The sequence below is a fragment of the Humulus lupulus genome, chromosome 1 (genome assembly GCF_963169125.1).
Source record: "Humulus lupulus chromosome 1, drHumLupu1.1, whole genome shotgun sequence".
Classification (NCBI taxonomy): Eukaryota; Viridiplantae; Streptophyta; class Magnoliopsida; order Rosales; family Cannabaceae; genus Humulus; species Humulus lupulus.
The window spans coordinates 14,393,700-14,413,491 of NC_084793.1; the positions used below are offsets into that span (position 1 = coordinate 14,393,700).

At 39.3% G+C, this 19,792-nt stretch overlaps 1 protein-coding gene and 1 non-coding gene across 2 annotated transcripts; one reads left to right on the forward strand and one right to left on the reverse strand.

Moving 5' to 3' along the window:
• Positions 1-1,924: 1,924 nt before the first annotated feature.
• Positions 1,925-2,031, reverse strand: LOC133813282 (small nucleolar RNA R71). Its single transcript, XR_009884312.1, has one exon. It is a non-coding gene; the product is annotated as a small nucleolar RNA R71 (small nucleolar RNA).
• A 130-nt stretch (positions 2,032-2,161) lies between these two features.
• Positions 2,162-3,637, forward strand: LOC133784817 (uncharacterized). Its single transcript, XM_062224109.1, has 3 exons — positions 2,162-2,433; positions 2,680-2,917; positions 3,077-3,637. The coding sequence occupies exons 1-3, from the start codon at positions 2,162-2,164 to the stop codon at positions 3,635-3,637; spliced, it is 1,071 nt and encodes a 356-aa protein (XP_062080093.1).
• The last annotated feature ends 16,155 nt before the right edge of the window (positions 3,638-19,792 follow it).

Consider the following 19,792-nt stretch of genomic DNA (forward strand, 5'->3'; position numbering starts at 1 on the left):
GTTGTATTTGTTGAGTCTAGTTTTGTGTTATGTTTAGGTTGTGTTTTAGGTAGCTTTTATTGATCTTTTTAGTTGTTTAGTGCAGTATTATGCTTTGTTTTTGCATGTTTTCAGGTTTTATCTTATAATAAAGGAAAAGAACAATTGGAGCAAATTGGCAGAAAAATGATGAAAAATTGGCTTTTTGGTGTTGATTCCGTAAAAAGATGAATCCTCAAGAAATTTTATGGCTTTAGTGAAATTTCGGGACCAAAAGCACAAAAATTTAAGAAATTGTTAAGCGTCGCACTGCTATGATGTTGGGCTGTGACGCAAGAATAGAGGGTCGTGGCGCGCCTAGTATTGTCTGCCCAAAAAATTGACACGGGTCGCGGCCCTTCTTACACCATGTCACAGCCCGCATTGCCTCTAAAGAAAAAAAAAGGTTTTAAACCTAATTTCGAGAGGGGAGATGGGGACTTTTGGGGAGGACGATTTTGGGAGCAAGGAATACATCGTGGAGCCTCTCCATTCACTCTCTAGAGTTCTTTTTCTTTTACCTTTGAATTCTATGTTATTTTTCATTGTTGTTTATGTTTAGAATTATGATTATGAACTAAATTTTGCTTCTAGGGTTCTTAATGTAATCACTTGGATCTTTGTTATTTTCTATGAGGATTTCATGATTCTTTCTTCACTTCTATTCTAAATTATTTGATCTATTCTTAATGCTTGTGAATGCTTGATCACCATTTGCATGATTTATGATTTTGATTCAAAATCTAAAAAGTGAGAATTGATTATGTTATGATTGAATAATCACAATTTTCATATTGGATGAAAATACATATGTGAATTGTGTAGTTTTAGGATTATTGTGTTCAATGCCTTTTATGTGTTGGAATTTATCACAGGAATGTAGAAAATTCACATGTAAATTGAGTTCTTGTTTCTTGAAAAAGGGTAAGAATCGTTTTTGTTAATCCGCTATTAGTTTAGGAAGAAGAATTGTGAAGTCTGATTAGCGAAATAATAAAGTGAATAGTTGATGAAATTAAAATCGCTAGTTCTTTACTTTTGAAGTTTTTACAATTATTTGCTTTCCTTCATAGTGTCATTTTATTTTTATTGCTTTTGTTATTTTAATATTTTTTAAACCAATTTATTGTTGACCAAATAGAAATAGAAAGTTAATTTGTTGGTAATTAGTAAATCAATCTCCGTGGGAACGATCTTTATTTATCATTGTATTACTTTTGTCGATTACGTATACTTGCGTATTAATTTTAGCGAACAAGTTTTTGGCGCCGTTGTCGGGGATTGATCTTTATTAATATCAATACGATTAATTTTTATTCTAATTTGGTTTTTATGTGTTAATTATCCCGCACTGTTGTGTTTGAGAATCTTAATTTCAGGTGCCAATTGGTATATGCGACGTCAAGGGACTGACAATATTTTGCCCATTAATACTGAAATTGAGAGGACTTGCAGACAGAATAGAAAGCAGAAACGGTTAGCAAAGATGGCCCAACATCAGGGCAATGGGTTAAATGGGGATCCTGTTGAGCCAACAGTTCTCCCGCTCAGAGACTATATACTTCCCGCTGTTAGTGGAGTACAATCATGCATCCAACCGCCGGCAGTTGCAGCAAATAATTTTGAAATTAAGCCGGTGATTCTGCAAATGGTCCAGTCTACTGTCTAGTTTGGTGGACTCCCTACTGAGGATCCTAATACACAAATAGCCAATTTCCTGGAGCTGTGTGGAACTTTTATATATAATGGGGTCACTGACGATGCTATTAGACTGAGATTGTTCCCGTTCTCACTGCGGGGTGGAACTAAAAGTTGGTTGAACTCTCTTCAAGCCAACTCAATCACTACATGGGAGGCATTAGCTCTTAAATTTCTTGCTAAATTTTTCCCTCCGTCCAAGGCTGCAAAGTTAAGAGGGGAAATTAATAACTTCTCTCAATTTGATGGAGAGTCTCTTTATGATGCATGGGAGAGGTTTAAGGAACTTTTGAGGAAGTGTCATAATCATGGGATTGAACAATGGATGATAGTCCAAAATTTTTACAACAGTTTGTGTGGGACGACTCGCGCCATTATTAATGTTGCGGCAGGTGGTGCTTTCATGAGCAAGAGTGCTAATGAGGCTTATGAATTGCTTGAAGAAATGGCCATGAATAACTATCAGTGGCCTAGTGAACGAGATAGAAATAAGAAGGTAGCTGGTATGCATGAGCTGGATGTTATTACTACTCTCACTGCTCAGGTTGCATTATTGACCAAGAAACTGCAACAAAATTCTATGGCCACTCAAGTCATGCAAATCCAAGCGGTATGTCATAATTATGGTGGTCCTCACCCATTTGAGCAGTTCATGGTAGTTGAGATGAACAACTCCATTCCCATGGAACAGTTAAATATGATGGGAAATTTCAAAAGGCAACTTAATAATCCATCCTCCAACCCGTTCAATCAAGGGTGGAGAAATCAGCCTAATTTTGTATGCAGAAATAATCAGGGCCCTCAACAAATTCAGCAGCATATGCTTCAAGCTCCACCTCAGGCACCATTATAACCACCAATACTACATGTTGCTCAAGAGAGGACAAATGAGTTACAAGCTGCATTGTTAATTCTGACCAACTCTCAATCTCAATTTATGACAGAAACTCGCTCATCCATCAGGAATCTTGAGATGCAAGTTGGTCAATTGGCCAATATGTTACAAAGTAGACCTCAAGGAAATTTGCCAAGTAATACAGAGGTGAATCCTAAAGAGCAGTGCAATGCGATCTCTTTGAGGAGTGGGAAGAAGTTGGAAGAGTCAGTCAAGAAGTCTATACCTGCACCAAAAGTTGATGTTGAGAATGAGGGTAAGGTAGAAGAAGAGGTTATTGAAGACCTTGAGAAGAAGCAATCACCAGTAAATTATGAGCATCACATCAAGATTTCATATCCTCAATGACTTCAAAAGAAGACACTTGACTAGCAATTTTCAAAGTTTCTAGACATTTTTCGAAAACTTCACATTAACATACCTTTTGCTGAGGCACTTACTGAGGAGTGTAGTGCTATTTTGCAGGAGAAACTACCTCCCAAGCTTAAAGATCTGGGTAGTTTCTCGATTCCTTGCTCAATAGGAGATTCTGTTATGACCAAGGCTCTATATGATTTAGGGGCGAGCATTAATCTAATGCCGCTTTCTGTTTTCAAAAGATTAAAGCTTGGGGAAGCAAGACCTACAACAGTGACTCTTCAGTTGGTAGACAGATCAATAGCACATCCTCGGGGAATTATTGAAGATGTTCTGGTAAAAGTGGACAAGTTCATCTTCCCAGCAGACTTTATTGTACTTGATATGGAGGAGGATGCCAACGTGCCAATTATTCTTGGAAGGCTATTTTTATCAACTAGTAGAGCCTCAATAGATGTGCAAAAAGGGGAGTTGAAGTTGCGAGTGCAAAAAGAAAAGGTAACATTTAATGTTTTTGCAGCAGCGGATGTTCCAACTTGTTGTAGAGTTGATGTGGTGGAAAGTAAGGGTAATAAGCTTGAAGTTACTAAGAAGAAATCTATGGTTGAAGGTGGAAAGCGAATAGTTCATCAGAAAGTGAAAAGGATGTTTGTGAGAAAGTTCGATTGATTCATGAGCGGTGGAAAGTTAAAAAAATGTGCAGTATCAAGAAATGAGTATCTTCTCATGACACTATGGCCCTCAAGGACATGAGGGGTGGTTTAGATCCGAGTTGAATTGAAGGAAGTGAGCGTCCAGCAGGAGACGTTAAATAAAGTGCTTTTGGGAGGCAACCCAATGTTATTTTTAATTCGAGATTTTAGGTGTTTGTAATTTTTATTTTCTATTAAACTCTTTTTAATTTTTGTTCTTAGATATAGATTTTATTTTCAATAATTTTTTAGAATACATGAAAAAAAAATCTAAATCTAAGAACAAAAATTAAAAAGAGTTTAACATAAAATAAAAATTAATTTTTGGGATTTTAAAACATGACATTTACTAGAGGGATAATTTTTGTTTTAAAAAGCCTATGTTGTATTTTATTGTAATTTTCCTTTTTATTTCTTGTAAAAAAAAATTTCTTTATTCTTATGTTGTCTCTTGTAAAAAAAATTATGTATAAAAAAAAGAAAGAAAAATTATATATAAAAAATGAATGAAAAAAAAGAACAAGAACAACATTTTTCATCTTCATCTTTTGTAGTTTTGTTGAAAGAAAATAAATTGTCAAATAAAAAAAACAAAATCAACAATACTACATTTGTTTTCAATTTATGTCATCAAAAAAAAAAAGTTTGTGTATTTTTTTTTTTTTTGTTCTTTATTTTGGCTCTTAATATCATTTTGTAAAATCCTGAATGTTCTTATGTCATTTAGATTCCAATTAATTGATTAGTCTATCTTTTGATCAATATTCGTTAACATTGTTTGTCCTAAAATGATAACATCCATTTTTTAGTATTAATTGATAAATTTCCAACTCCAAGAGTGTCAACCATCTCCCATAAAAATATTTTCAATACATTTGTGAGGATTTGGAGTTGAGACTTTATTCTTTGGTGATTTTTCAATATTGTTTGTGTTGTAAATTTTGCAAAGAACGATATGGTTTGGTGCACACACACAAAACTCTTGAATTACAACTTTGAGAGTTTTAAATAGCATTTTCTAAATTCTCACTAAACATTTTGTTAAATGATTTTGCATAATTTAGCTCACTAATTCATCTTGGTAATAAACTTCCAGTATCTGGATCGTCCTCTCAGATTGCCCATTTGTCTAAGGTTGATAAGCAGTACTGAACTTCAACTGTGTTCCCATGGCTTTCTGTAAACTCCCCCAGAACTTGGAAGTAAAAGTGGGGTCCCGATCTGACACGATCGACCTTGGCGCTCCATGGAGGCGCACAATCTCTTTCACATAGAGATCTGCATACTGATCAACTGTATATGTAGTCCTCACTGGCAAGAAGTGAGCTGACTTGGTATAACGATCCACTATCACCCAAATAGAGTCATGCTGACCAACAGTCTTGGGTAAGCCCACCACTAGATCCATCGTGATGTCCTCCCATTTCCACTCTGAGATATCCAGAGGATGTAGTAACCCTGTCGGCCTCTGATGCTCAGCCTTGACCTGTTGACATGTCAAGCACTTAGCCACATATTCCACTACATCCCTCTTCATCCCTGGCCACCAATACAACGATCTCACATCCTGATACATCTTCGTGGTGCCTGGATGCAAAGAGTAAGGTGTAGTATGAGATTCATCCAGAATCTCTCGCCTCATAGCAGTGTCTAACGGAACACAAATCCGCCCCTTGTATCACAACAAGCCCAAATCAAACACTGTATAATCTCTGGATGCTCCAGCCAAAACATCCTCTCTAATCTTGATCAGCTATGGATCACCCAACTGACCCTCCTTAATTTTTTCCAACAGCGTAGACTGTAGCGTAATATTGGCCAACTGGCCCACTAGCAACTCTATACCAGCTATGGTCATATCATCTGCTAACTCTCTGGCTATCAGCCTCGCACCATAAATCTGTCCCAGACCCTTCCGGCTTAAAGCATCAGCTACCACATTGTCCTTTCCTGGATGATACAAAACCTCACAATCATAATCTTTCACTAACTCCAGCCAACGTCTTTGTCTCATATTCAAATCATTCTGCCTGAAGAAGTATTTCAGGCTCTTGTGGTCTGTATAGATCTCACACTTCTCCCCATAAAGATAATGTCTCCATATCTTTAAAGCAAAGACCACAGCCGCCAACTCTAAATCATGAGTGGGATATCTCTTTTCATACTTCTTCAGCTGACGTGAGGCATAAGAAATTACCTTCTCTGACTGCATCAGAACACAACCCAAACCCTGATGTGAAGCATCGCAATAAAATCACAAACTTCTCCTGATCTGTTGGAAGACTCAGAATCAGAGCTGTAATCAACTTCTGCTTCACTTCTTGGAAGTTATTCTCACACTTGTCTGACCACACAAATTTCTGATTCTTGCGTGTCAGCTCAGTCAATGAAGTAGAAATCTTTGAGAACCCTTCCACAAAACGCCTATAATAACCTGCCAATCCAAAGAAACTTCTAACCTCAGAAGCATTCTTTGGCCTTGGCCAATCTCTGACTGCCTCAATCTTTGCTGGATCTACCTTAATCCCCTCCTTACAGACAATGTGCCCAAGAAAGGATACCTGAGAAAACCAGAATTTACATTTCTTGAATTTTGCAAACAGTATGTGTTCCCTCAGTCTCTGTAGAACCAACCTCAGATGTTGCTCATGCTCGGACTCTGACTGAGAATAAACCAGGATATCATCGATGAAGATGATCACAAACTGATCTAGATAATCCTTGAACACTCTGTTCATCACATCCATAAAAGCAGCAGGGGCATTAGTCAATCCAAAAGACATGACTAAGAACTCATAATGCTCATACCTGGTACAAAAAGCAGTCTTCGGTATATCTCCCTCCTTGACCCTCTACTGATGATAACCAGAACGAAGGTCGATCTTTGAGAATACCTTCTTACCTTGCAACTAATCAAGCAAATCATCTATCCTTGGCACAGGATACTTGTTCTTGATTGTTAACTTAATCAGTTCTTTGTAATTAATACACATCCTCAGAGAACCATCCTTCTTTTTCACAAACAGAACTGGCGCTCCCCAAGGTGAGAAACTAGGTCTGATAAAACCCAAATCCAACAACTCTTGCAACTATACTTTCAATTCTTTCAACTAAGCTGGGGCCATTCTGTAAGGTGCTCTAGACACTGGCTCCGTCCCTGGTGCCAGATCTATCACGAACTCTACCTCTCTGTGTGGTGGAAACCCTGACAAATCTTCTGGAAATACATCCAGGAATTCACAGACTAATCTGGTCTCTTCTGGTCTCACTGGCACGACCTAAGTGGTGTCAACCACACTGGCTAAGAATCCAATGCAACCCTCTTGCAGTAGATCTCTAGCCCTCAAAACAGAAATCATAGGTATGCGAGGTCCGTGCACAGTACCAACAAACACAAAAGGATCCTCACCTTCAGGCTCAAAGGTGACCATCTTCCTTCTGCAATCAATGGTTGCCCCATATTTCCCCAACCAATCCATACCAAGAATCATGTCGAAGTCAACCATAACTAACTCTATCAAATCCACTGACAACTCTCTGCCCTCCACTGTCACTGGCAAAGATCTGACCCATCTCCTGGATACCACTAATTCCCCAGCGGGTAATAAAGTTCCAAACCCCATAGCATAAAAATCACAAGGTCTACACAATCTATCAATAATTCTACTAGCAACAAAAGAATGAGTAACACTAGAGTCAATCAAAACATTATAAGGGGTTCCAGCACTAAGAAGCTGACATGTAACTACTGAGGGAGAAGCCTCAGTTTCTGCTTGTGTCAATGCGAACACTCGAGCTGGGGCCGAGTTGTCCGTTTTCCTGGGTTCTTCTCTTCTTGCCTTAGGGCAGTCCTTTCTAAGATGACCCACTGCTCCATATGAGAAGCAGGCCCTTGCCCTACACTCTCCCAAATGACGCCTCTTACATCTAGGGCATTCAGGATAAGACTTCTAGGCTTCATTACCACCTGGACTACCCGTTGGAATACCACGAGGTTGCCTATCAGGACCTAGATCCGGGAAGGTGTCAGGAACCTTCCTCTTCTGTCACTGGGGCCTCCACCCCTACCAAAACCCATAAATGGAGAACATGTTCTCCTGAACTCTTTCCTGGCTGCATTCTCTCGCCAGATCTTGTTCTCTGCACTCTCAGCTGTGAGTGCCTTCTCGACCACCTGTGCATAGGTAATAACCCCTGCCACAGTGGTAATGCGCACATCTTGGCCTAATCTAGTCTGTAGCCCCTGGAGAAATCTCTCCCTCCTAGTCCCGTCAGTGGGCACCAGCTCCATGGAAAACTTTGCCAATCGATCAAACTTTAGGGCATACTCCGTCACAGATAAACTCCCTTGAAGTAACCTCATAAACTCCTCAGCTTTTGCCGCCCTGATGGCATCATTGTAGTACTTTTCATTGAACAGAGTCTGAAACTCTTCCCAACTCAGGGCATTAATGTTTCTGGTCTGGGATATAACCTCCCACCAAATTCGAGCATCCTCCCGAAACATATACGTGGCACAAGCCACCCTCTCATTACCGGTCACCCTCATGAAGTCCAGGATGGTGGTAATCATGCCCATCCACTGCTCAGCTTTAGCAGGATCTGCACTGCCCTCAAATACTGGAGGTTGCTACTTTCTGAACCTCTCATAGAGAGGCTCCCACTTGTTACCAACCTCAGGCAGCTGCCCAGTTGCTGGCACCGATACAGGAGATGCCTCAGATACACTGGCCACTGTAGGAACCTGTTGTTGTCTCAGGAGGCGGAGTTCTTCTCCCTGTCTCAACATTGTAACCTGCAGCTCATTAAATAACTGCTGTCAGTTTGCAGGAGCTGGCTGTGGAATCTGTCCCTGGTCATTCTCCTGACCTGGATTATTATTACTCTGCCTTGATCACTTTGGCCAGCCGAAGTATCTATCTGTCCTGGATTCATTCTTATCAACTTATACATTGCTGAAATAATAGTCAATACAGCTAGTTAGGTAGTGATAACTAAACCTCTTTCCGCCTTACGGTCCAAGAATAAGCAGATAACTATCATATTCCACAGTCATACAAATATACAATAGATACATGTTTATAGCATTTAGCACTTAGCATGTATCACATAATAGTTCCCAAGCAACAATACTAATAAGTATGTTCCAGCAATTTCAGTACTATTTAGCACACAGTTGCTGAAGATGCAGTATTCAGGGTAGAGTCTTAACATGGTGTCTCATGCAAATAGGTAAAGCATTTATAATGTATTTAAGCAGTTATACATATAACTACATAAATAGTTACCAAACCATGAGTCGAGCTTGTCTTCAGTGACGAGTGTACATGCCCAGCCAGTCTACAGGAACCCTAGCCTTGGCATGCTCTGATACCAAGTTGTAATGCCCTGGTTACCCCAAGACCGTTACGGTGAACTTTGAACTGTGAATTTAACTCGCTAACCGAGTTCTTTGGTTAAAAACATGCTTCTAGGTGTTATTAACAGGTTAAGGTAAAACCAATCAAAAGGAAATGATATATTTTATTTAAAACATAAAATTTTTCATGGGCCCATAAAAACGTTTACAAGTCATTTACAGCGCAAAATGGTCATTACTGTGTAAAATTTACAACCCGCCGATCTAAGCGGAAAAAATAGGGTAAACCCCATAGTTCCCCTGAGAACTCCTTGGCTGTGGTGGTCAAGCTGCTGCATATGTACACATCACCACCTAAACTCTCCACTCAAGGTTGGGTGAGCTTTTCTTTCCCTTTACCTGCACCACATAGCACCCATGAGCCAAAGCCCAGCAAGAAAACACAATACTGCATGAATATAATATCAACAATGATCATAATAATCATTCAGGACTGTTAGTCCAAAATAAAGGAGTGACAGTTGTAAAAGTCACTAAGGTGGGTTCCGTTCCCTTTCAGATAAGTGATCATTTCACTAGCTTAAACAAGATAGGTATCTGATGAAATAGTCAGCAGCATAAACCTACCGAGTGACCATAGAGTCACAACTGTGGGATTTCGTTCCCTTAGCCATGTGACAAACAGTCACCTTGGCCTTTGGCCCTGGCTCTGAGTAACTAGTCATAGACTAGACAAGCGCTTATAATTTTCATCGACCTTAGGGTCGGTCCAGCATCAATGCTCCTAGAGTCATTCAACGTTGATATCGATTAGATCTAATCTTTTATCGGCTCTGCGTTCATGACGCTTATGCCGTTCCTGACTCTTAGGTCAGTAATACGCGACCAGTGCCGATCCTGAATAGTCAGTGCCATACACAAGTAAGCAAGATTTGCTAAGCATTTAATATGCAATCAATGTCCACATTTAACAATCAACATGCCTCAATAATAACCACGCATGTCACATATAGGGTGCAGTTTTCTTACCTCGGGTTCGAGCGAGAAATAATATAAGAACGACCCTTGAGAACGATCGACCTTTTAGTTCCTTAGCGGTCACCTAGTCATAACCAATTGGAATCCATTAATAAAGTAAATCAATAAGAGGTTCACAATCTAAAACCACACTTCCGGGATCAATCCTGCACTCTCGGGAATCTCAATCTACCTAAACGGGGTAAAATAACCCATCGCCGAGCCTCAAAAGTCATCCTGAGCCCTAAAATAGGCTTGCTGGAAAATGGACCAGCGCTGCAGCGTTATTAGGTGGCGCTAAGGCGCTATTTCAAGTCAGAGAGGCCCAGCTCTCTGCCCTGCCTAGCGCTGCTGCGTCAGGAATGGCGCTGAGGCGCCAACTGCAGACCAAAATCCTTCTGGTTTCCTTCCTTGCGACTTCCCCTGAAAAATGTTGTGTAAAATCAATACGCAAGTGCACGTAGTCTTAACAAGTAATAAAGAGTAAGTGAGATCGTTCCCACGAGGACTGTATATTAAGTACCAAAACTTAATTCCTATTTCTATTTGGCTAACGATAATTGAGTCACAAGAATTAACTAAAATTGTAAAACAAAAATCTAAAATTAACTTCAAGAACTGAAAATAAATAACGTTAAGAAAATTCAATGGATTAAAAACTAGGGCAATCAATTTCATCAACCATCCTCTTTAATTCTTATTAACACAAATCTTACTATTCAATTCTTCTCTTGTGATAGCAGGTCAACAATAATAACTTATATTCGTACTAGGATATATTAGTCTCAATCCTATGCAAATTTTCTACATCTCTGTGATAAATAAACATAAGATAGGCATTAAGATTAACAACCCTAAAACTACACATACCACACAGGTACTCTCGTCCTAATATGAAATCTATGTTTATTCAATTATAGCATATTCAATTCTCACTTCTCATATTTCGAATCAAAATCATATATTTCATGTCAATGGTGATCAATCATTCACACGCATTAGAATCAAATTGAATAAATCACAAGATAAAATTGAAATCATGAAACTTGCATTAATTTAAAATAAAGGTTCAGGAGAATCCATTAACACCCTAGAAAAAGAGTTTAGTTCATGATCCAATTCATAATAACCATAGAAGAAATAAAAAGCATCCAAAATACAGAAATTCAAAGTAGAAAAGAAAGAAAACTGTGATGAATTCTTTTAATCCACTTGCAATCCTCCACAATGTGCCTTTTTCCGTCTCCTAGGGTTAATCTCCTCTTAAAAACGTCCTTAAGAAAGCTTTTATAATCCCTAATTAATTATGTGCGAAAGGAAAAAATTGCCCTTGAAAAATGCCCTAACTTCGGCTTCCGTACGGACTGGCGTCGCGGCTCCATGTGATAGAGCCGCAGCTCTAGTGCATTTCGCGATCCGGATTTCCTCTCTGACTTCTTGTAGCGCCGCAGCTCTAATTCAGATTTTAATAGAGCCTCAGCTCTATCTGATAGAGCTGCAGCTCTAATGCTGACAGATTTGTTTTTCCTTCTCTGTAACTCTTAGGGCCGCGGCTCTACACCATAGAGCTGCGGCTCTAATTCCACTTTTTTGCCAAATCTTCAATTTGACCCCCGGTTTCGCCTAGCTTCCATCCCTTAGTCCGTTTAACATTGTTTCTTCAACAATTAAGCGCTTTTCCTCCAATTTCAAACTATCTCCTTCATAACCACACTTAATCCTGAAAACACAATAAACACCGGCATAATATCGCACAAAACCAAATAAAAGATTAAAATTGCCTCTTAAAACACGCCATAAAAACATACCAAAACTAGTCCTAACAAAAAACAACCCTTCAAACCAGCCCCAAACATCACCCAAACATGCCATTCAACCCCTAAACTTCATACATATCACATCCTCATCAAAACCCAATCAATCTTACTCAAGAACTTCCATTAATTCCCAACTAACCACATAAAAATCCTCAACTGAAAAACCATAAGGAAAAACAGAGTATAGCTTATATTCATGGATGAATTCTTACCTCAAGTGGGATTTTAGTCCTATTCAATGGATGACCCAAGTTTCTAAGCTCCAACCTTTGATTTCCTAGCTTGTATTTCCAAATTGGGGTTCAAAAATCAGAAGGAAGAAGAAGGAGAAATGGTGTACGGGAGAGGTGTTTGATACTCTATTTCTTGCAAGTTCTACAGCCTTCAATGGCATATATCAATCCTAGGGGTGAAAAGACTAAAATGCCCCTAGGTCAAATAAAGGTTTCTAAAGGCTCCCAAGGGTAAAATCGTCATTTCCCACCTATTTCGTTAATCATAATTAACACTCTCCAATTCTCGCTATTCTCGATATTCTCAAATACCAATAATTCATATCTCGTTACCCTTTAATTCTCGGCAACACTCTAATCATTAAATCACCCCGAGACTCACCACGAGCCTCGAACTTAATCCCGTTATGACCAAACCGCTAATTTGCATTCAAAGATCATCTCATGCCGAATAGCTCGAAAAAAATCCACATTATAATGTGGCCTCAACAATAAATCACAAACATGCACCAAAATATACAATTATGCCCTCAATGGGTCAAATTACCAAAATACCCCTGTAATGAAATGTGGACCCACATGCATGCATTTAACATCATATTATAATATAATTCACATAAACATGCATATAATAGTTTAATGGCATAATAAATCAATTATGGCCCTCCCGGCCACTAATCCGACCATTAAACCACATTAAAGATTCGGGGCATTACATCGGCTGGACCATTTTCCCGAGCCCTGTTCGAACATTCGTGAAAAGTCAACGTGTTTTCTGTATCTTCCGTAGGCGATATATCGGCCCCTATAGCTGCGATATATCGGCATACGTTGATATATCAAACACATATTTGCACTTTTTCAGCATATTTTGAATTGGATAAACAACTTTGACTGAGTCTAAACGTAATCCTAACAGCTGCTGGAAGGTTCTAGAGCTTCTAGATCTTTCTTTTATTAAAAATATTCATCAAAATACTTAAATCTTTAATAAACATGATTATGACAAGTGTCACACTCTTATTAACTCTATCTAAACCTTAGGTTATAATAACAATATATCTAGGACCGGCAATATTAATCAAACCTTATGTTATAATTAATATTTCTAAACTATAGGTTAAACTTGTAAAATCCATAATTGTTGCTTTGAGTTTCCAACTAAGTCCCGGCTTGTACCAAAATCCACGGAATCTAACATACTACAAACGAATTGTAACGACTCGAATTTGCTGCTTAGGGCATTGATTAGTGTGTCTGGAGGGCAATAAATGAACTATTATGTTAATATATGAATTAATGTGAATATATATGATAATGATGCATGTTTAGTTGAGTTAAATGTGCATGTGGGCCCCGCCTGGATATTAAGGGTATAAATGTGATAAATGCTATATATATGTGATATGTCTGTGCAGCACGATCCGAGACAGTCCTGGGGAGCGGTTAGCCAGAAAGTCACAACAGGGTTGAGAATCCGACTCGGGGCGAGTCGAGGGGTAATTTGGGCATTAGTTATTATATGGGGTTATCGGGTTATGAAAATAAATATTTGGAGATATATTTGAGGTTAGAATGTCTAGGAGGGAATATTGGGAAATTTACCATTTCTGCCCTCGGGGACGTTTGGGTACCCCGAGCCTTGAGGTAACCATATGGATTAAGTTAAATAAAACAAAAAGGAAGAATCATTTAGAAGCCTAAGAAACCGACACTTACTCTTTCCTTCTAGCTGAAGATAGTTCCTATCTTTCTCTCTCTTTCACTCTCTAAGACAAACTCAAGGAAAATTCTGGTGGAATTAATCAAGAATTGAGGATTTTGGGCTGTTAGAATTAAGGAGCTAAAGGTGGGCACTTGAGGAAGCAGTTCTGAGGTTCAATCCAGCAAAGGTGAATGCCTATCATGTTAAATTGTGTCAATTTATTAGCTGGTTTAAGGTTGAATATCTGTGTTTGCATGTTGGCTGAAGTTGTAGTTTGTTCTTGATGGTTTGGCTGAATTTGGAGCTAGACTCTGTTGGGTTTTGAAGCTGATTATGTGTTAGGAATTATTATGGTGATAAACTGGGACTGTTAGTTTAGTTTTGGGGAGGATTGGTTTGAAGAAAATGCAGGAAAAAGGGTGAGAAATATGGGTTTGGAGGTGAGGGCCACGGCCCTAGGATGGGCATGCCGCGGCCCGTGTGCGCACGCGGCCATGGGAGGCCGAAATGCTTGAGGCGCGCCGCGGCGCTTGGTGATGCGCGCCGTGGCCCGTGTGTGCTCCAGGGAGATGTTATCCTTTGTTTCGAGGCTAGCCGCGGGGCTTGAGGGTTGGGTCGCGGCTCTTAGTGCCAGCTTGTGTTTTTAAGGGTGTTTAGGCTTGGAAACTCAATGGTTAAGGCTCAAGATGGATTTTATCACCCGGATTGATAGAATTCAAGGTCCCGGAAGTTAGGGTTATGGCTCAAAATTATTTATTGGATTAGAACTTGATGGATGGATATTTTTAATGTGTTGTGACTAGGGTTTCGGCGAGGCTTAAGTTAGAGGACTGTGCTCGGGACATCGGTGCTCGGAGAGCTCGGGACTCAGGTAAGAAAACCCTTGTTCCCATAGAGCTTGTATGCAGGGCTGAGCCCAATGTGTTTGAATTGTAAGGCGTAGCCCTTTGATGGTATTTGTTAGTATTCTATACTTGTTTATTATGCTATGAGTGTTATTATGTGAATGATCGACAAGAGCCAGAAACGGTGTAGGCCGAGGTTGGTAGGGGTCGGAAATGGCGTTAGGCACGTTGAGCGCAAGGCCGAGTACGGCAAGGGGCCGGGAGCAGCATTGAGCACATGGAGTGCGAGTTGCCAAGGCGAGTCCCTAAAAGGATACCTGGGATATCCTCACGGTGTGTACCGTGAACCCAGGGCCTGGTAAGCGCCTGGGATGGCTAGGCCGTTGTGTTTAGCCTATTGATGGTCAGTTTGTATACTTGGTGTATGTTTTGCATATGTTATCTGTTATGGGTTTTCTTGCTGGGCTTAGGCTCACAGATGCTCTGTGGTGCAGGTAAGGGCAAGGAGAAAGCCAGCCAACCATGAGTGTAGCAGGCATGAAGCGGCGTGTACATGTTTGGCCAGCCTGGCTGCCACAACCAGTGGATTTTGGGAGATGTTTGTAAATAAACCTAGATTTTGTCGTTTAGTCGACTTAGTTCAGTTTATATGTTGTAAATATTTCTAAACTGTATTTTGGGATCCCAAGTGTTAAATTGTTATGATTTTCAATGAAAGGGAATTATTTCTAAAGTCTTTCCTCTGTTTATGGCTTAATTACACTATTTGACCTAAAACCTCGATTAGCGAGTTGGACGCACGTTTTTAAACTCACTTAGTAATGGCTCTAAGGAAGTAGGGCGTTACCCGAATACTAACTACTACTATTATCTAGATAACTAAGTAAATATTCTGGGACACTACATATGTGGTGCATGTAAGGGTAAGGAGAAGCTTGACCAGCCATGAGTTGGAGAGCGTTAGAGGCGATGTGTACATATGGAGTCTGCTCGACCGCCACGACCGATGTAATGCCCCAAATTTCCTAATAAGGTTTGGGACCTTGATTAGGAGGCCGGGAGGGCCATGATTGATTTATTATGCTATTAAATGATTATATGCATGTTTAGGTGTATTAAATATGTATGTGAACCCATTTCTGATTAATTGGGTGATTTTCATATTTTGGCCATTTCGAGCATATTTGGCATATATGTGTGTGGTGCTTCATTATTATTTGGTTATACTAGGGTTACTCAACACGAGACGATCCTAGGAGATAAGCTAGTGGGAAAGTCACAACGGGATTTAGACTTGACTCAGAGTAAGTCAAGGGGTATTTAGTGCATTACCGGGATATTGGGTAATGGAAATAAATATTTGATGATAAATTGGGAGTTAGTAAGATAAGGGGGAAATTCTGGAAGTTTTGACTATTTTACCCCCGGAGGCGTTTTTGGGACCCCGAGCATTAGGATTTGTTTGAGGTTACTTAATCTTGAAGTAACCTGTTAAGAAATAAAAAAGAACGTTCAAAACGTTCTCTCTCCCTCAAAGTTCCACTTTCATCTTCCGATCGCATTTTCGAAGGAAACTTGAGTTCTATGACTTGGATTTAAGCGAGGATTGAGGCATATCGATTCTAGGGAAGATTAGAAGCTTATTAGCCGGAGAATTTAGTTGGGAACGTCTTAATCAGAGGTAATCCAAGTTTTAAGTTCAAGTTTTTAAAGTTTTTAAGCTTGAATTGGATTTTGTGTTTTGATGAGTTTTTGGATGATTTGAGATTTGGGTTTTAATGGTTTTGGATGATTAGGATGTTTGAGAGCTTTGATTTTTGGATTTGGAGATGTTTGGGTACGTTTTTGGAGGTTTTAAAAAAGGGAAATCGAGGTTATGGCTGGGTTTCGAGGTGGGGGGTCGCGGCCCTGTTCTTGGGCGTCGCGACCCGAGCTTGTTGTAGGTGGGTGATGGTGCTGAAGGGCTTGAGGGCCGCGACGCTTAAGGGTATTTGTGGCCAAAGGGGTGTTTTGGTCATGGGAACTCAAACCTTAGGCCTCGGGATTGTTCCTACTACCCGGTTTAGTGGGATTCGACGTCTTGGAGGCTAGGTCTTGGTTCGGGAATCTTTTATTACTCATTTTATTGATGGGAGTTTATGTTTGGTTGTGACTAGGTTATCGCTAGGGGCTTGGAAATAGGACCGTGCTTGTGGCTCATTTATTGGTAACATGTGCTTGGACCTGTAGAGTCCAAGAACTTTACTTAGCTAGTTAGATAGTAGTATTATAGTATTTATAGCATTATCTCTGTAACTGTGGATTTTTGGTTCAGACCGGGAATTATTTGGACACTCATAGTAGTACTTGTAGATTTTCTAAGTTTAACCTATAGTTTAAGAATATTAATGTTAACCTAAGGTTTGATTATATGACTGATATTAAGGATAATATTTATTATACTATAAGGTTTAGATAAGGACTAATAGGATTTTAGGCACATGTTATGTATGGATGATTAAGGATTAAGTATTTTGAGGATTAAATTTAATAAGGGTAAAAGTTTGAATGCTATAAGGTCAGTCAGCAGCTTTGAATATGTTGAGGGCTTAGTCAAGGCTGTTTACTCCATTCAAACTTAGCTAAAAATGTGTAATTTCGTGTTTAATTAATCAGCGTGTGCCGATATATCGCAGCTATAGGGGGCGATATATCGCAGCACGTAGATACGGAAAACACGAGACGATGCACGACAGCCTCGGGCATACTGGCCCAGGCGATATATCGCCTACAGGGGGCGATATATCGCCTCCTTCAGTATATTTCAAAAGTTTTAGAATTCTTTTTCCTTTCAGCCATTCAACCTCTTGATAAGTCCAGCACCTTTTTGAACGAGTCTTCAGCCTCTGCTGAACGATTATTCAAATTATTTTCACCTAAAAAGCTACTATTTTTATTCAAGTAAAATTAAGATCCTTTCATTCCTAAACTCTATAAATAGGACCTAGTACCCAGCCATTATTCATCTTTTGCTCTAAGTTCAGAAGCTGCAAGTGCTAAGTGAGTGTGAGAGTGTAAACACCTGGGTTGGGGAATCATAAGCTTGATCATCATAAGCTTATCAAACACTTTGGGAAGTAAGGTTCTATAGTATTTCGGTTCGAGGTTTAGATTGGTCTACAAGTCTTCAAGGTATTTCCACACTCTAGTTCATTGGTTTTATGTTATTTTCTTTCTCATAGTCTTCTACTCAGTCTTCTAACCTCATTCTTATTTTGGTTAGGAAATCTAAGAACTTGCTCATAAGTTTTTGGTAAGTATGTTTCTCAAAGGTTTAGTCATTCCATTCCTTCCATTCTTTTCATTACTTTTTCTTCAATCTACTCACCCTGTTAATACATGGTTTTAGGAGTGTTCCAAAAGTCCCAACTCTGTCCTCACATCCCGGTAACTTTGGTAAGGAAAATAGGATAAAATCTATATGTTTTATGCTTATGTTATCTTATGTTATGAAATATGATTATAAAATATGTTATGAATATGTATGTTTGTAGGCTTGGGCATATGACCCATATGACTAACAAGACCCCAAATAGATTATGGGCATATGACCTACTTAGCTAGTAGGACCCCACTAATCTCATGGGCATATGACTTGTTTAGTCTATGGGACCCCAAGCAATAATGGCCATTATAGTATGTGTATGTAATAAGTGTTATGTTATGTCTTTATGTTTATTATGAAATTTATGTATATGAAGTATGTGTTAGATTTTCCTTGCTGGGCATTAGGCTCATTCCTTTTTGTTTAAATGTGCAAGAAAATAGCTATTAGTGGCGGTAAGGTTCGTGGATGCTTGGAGATTGTGTATCGATGGTGAATGGATTCAAGGAGTCGAGAGTTCGATTTCGAGGATGTAGTCTTTTATTTATGGGTTTATGTGTAATTTTTCCGCACTTTCTATGTAACTCCTTTATTTTAAATTATGTTTTGTTTTTAAGACAATGGGATCCCATATCCTTCTTGATATTTTTTGTAAGAAATTCTTATTTTTACAAGTTACCTAATAAAATTATGGTATTTTCGTAATGTAAGCTTTATTAAGGATTTGTATGCATAGTTTCATTAATGGTCTAAAAGTCTAGAGTAGTTGGGTCATTACAGACCAAAGGTAAGAAAACTGCACCCAGTATGTGATGCACGAGAAACATATGGTTAGGGCATGCCATGAATGTTGAATATGAGATTTATCAGAGCTTGAGTCTCTGTGTTTGTGCATGATCCTAATAATGCTAGCAATTGTTAAGTAAGCATGCTGAATGCCCTACATTCGAATATTTGACATATGATATATGCCTGGTAGCTTTGCTTACTTGTGAATGGCACTGACTTACCAGTCAGAATCAACAATTGTGTCAGAACTAGCTGTGAAGCTGTGACTTACTAGTCAAGTTCGACAGTAGTTTTGAGTACTGGTCGTATGTTACTAACCTATGAGTCAGGAGCGGCATAAGCGTCATGAACGCAGAACCAACAAAAGATTAGATATAATCGACATCTACATTGAATGACTCATCATGAGCATTAATGCCGGACCGACCTCAAGTTCGATGAAAACTAAAAGCGCTTGTCTAGTCTAAAGGCTAGTTATTTAGAGCCAGAGGCAAGCGGCTAAGGTGACCTACACGTCACATGGCTAGGAGGGTATGGGACCTCCGAGATAGATTTATTAGTCATCTGACCGAGATAGACTTACTAGTCATCTGACCGAGATAGACTTACTAGTCATCTGACCGAGATAGACTTACTAGTCTTCTAATCGAGATAGACTTACTAGTCATCTACCTCAGAGCGAGGGACTTATTAATCATCTACTCAGAGTGCAGGACTCAACAAACATTTATTTGAACTTATTTGCATGCGTGATTAAGCCTATTATTGCTAGGCATGCACATTATGATTTGATGACATGTTATTACTGTTCATGAGCATATTGAGTTTTCTTGCTGGGCTTCGGCTCACGGGTGCTATGTGATGCATGTAAAGGCAAAAGAAAGCTGGACCATCCTTGAGTTGGAGAGCTTAGGTGACGATGTGTACATATGCGGCTGCTCGACTGCCACGGCCAAGGGTTTAAAGAGGAACTAGGGTTAAATCATCTTTTGCCGCTTAGGTC

What these genes read in the sequence shown, in the direction of transcription:
- LOC133784817 (XM_062224109.1), top strand. Translation starts at nt 2,162, where the DNA reads ATGGCCATGAATAACTATCAGTGGCCTAGTGAACGAGATAGAAATAAG. An exon ending in ATGATGGGAAATTTCAAAAG is followed by an intron (nt 2,434 to 2,679) that starts GCAACTTAATAA and finishes CTCATCCATCAG; the next exon opens with GAATCTTGAGATGCAAGTTG. An exon ending in TTGAGAAGAAGCAATCACCA is followed by an intron (nt 2,918 to 3,076) that starts GTAAATTATGAG and finishes GCTATTTTGCAG; the next exon opens with GAGAAACTACCTCCCAAGCT.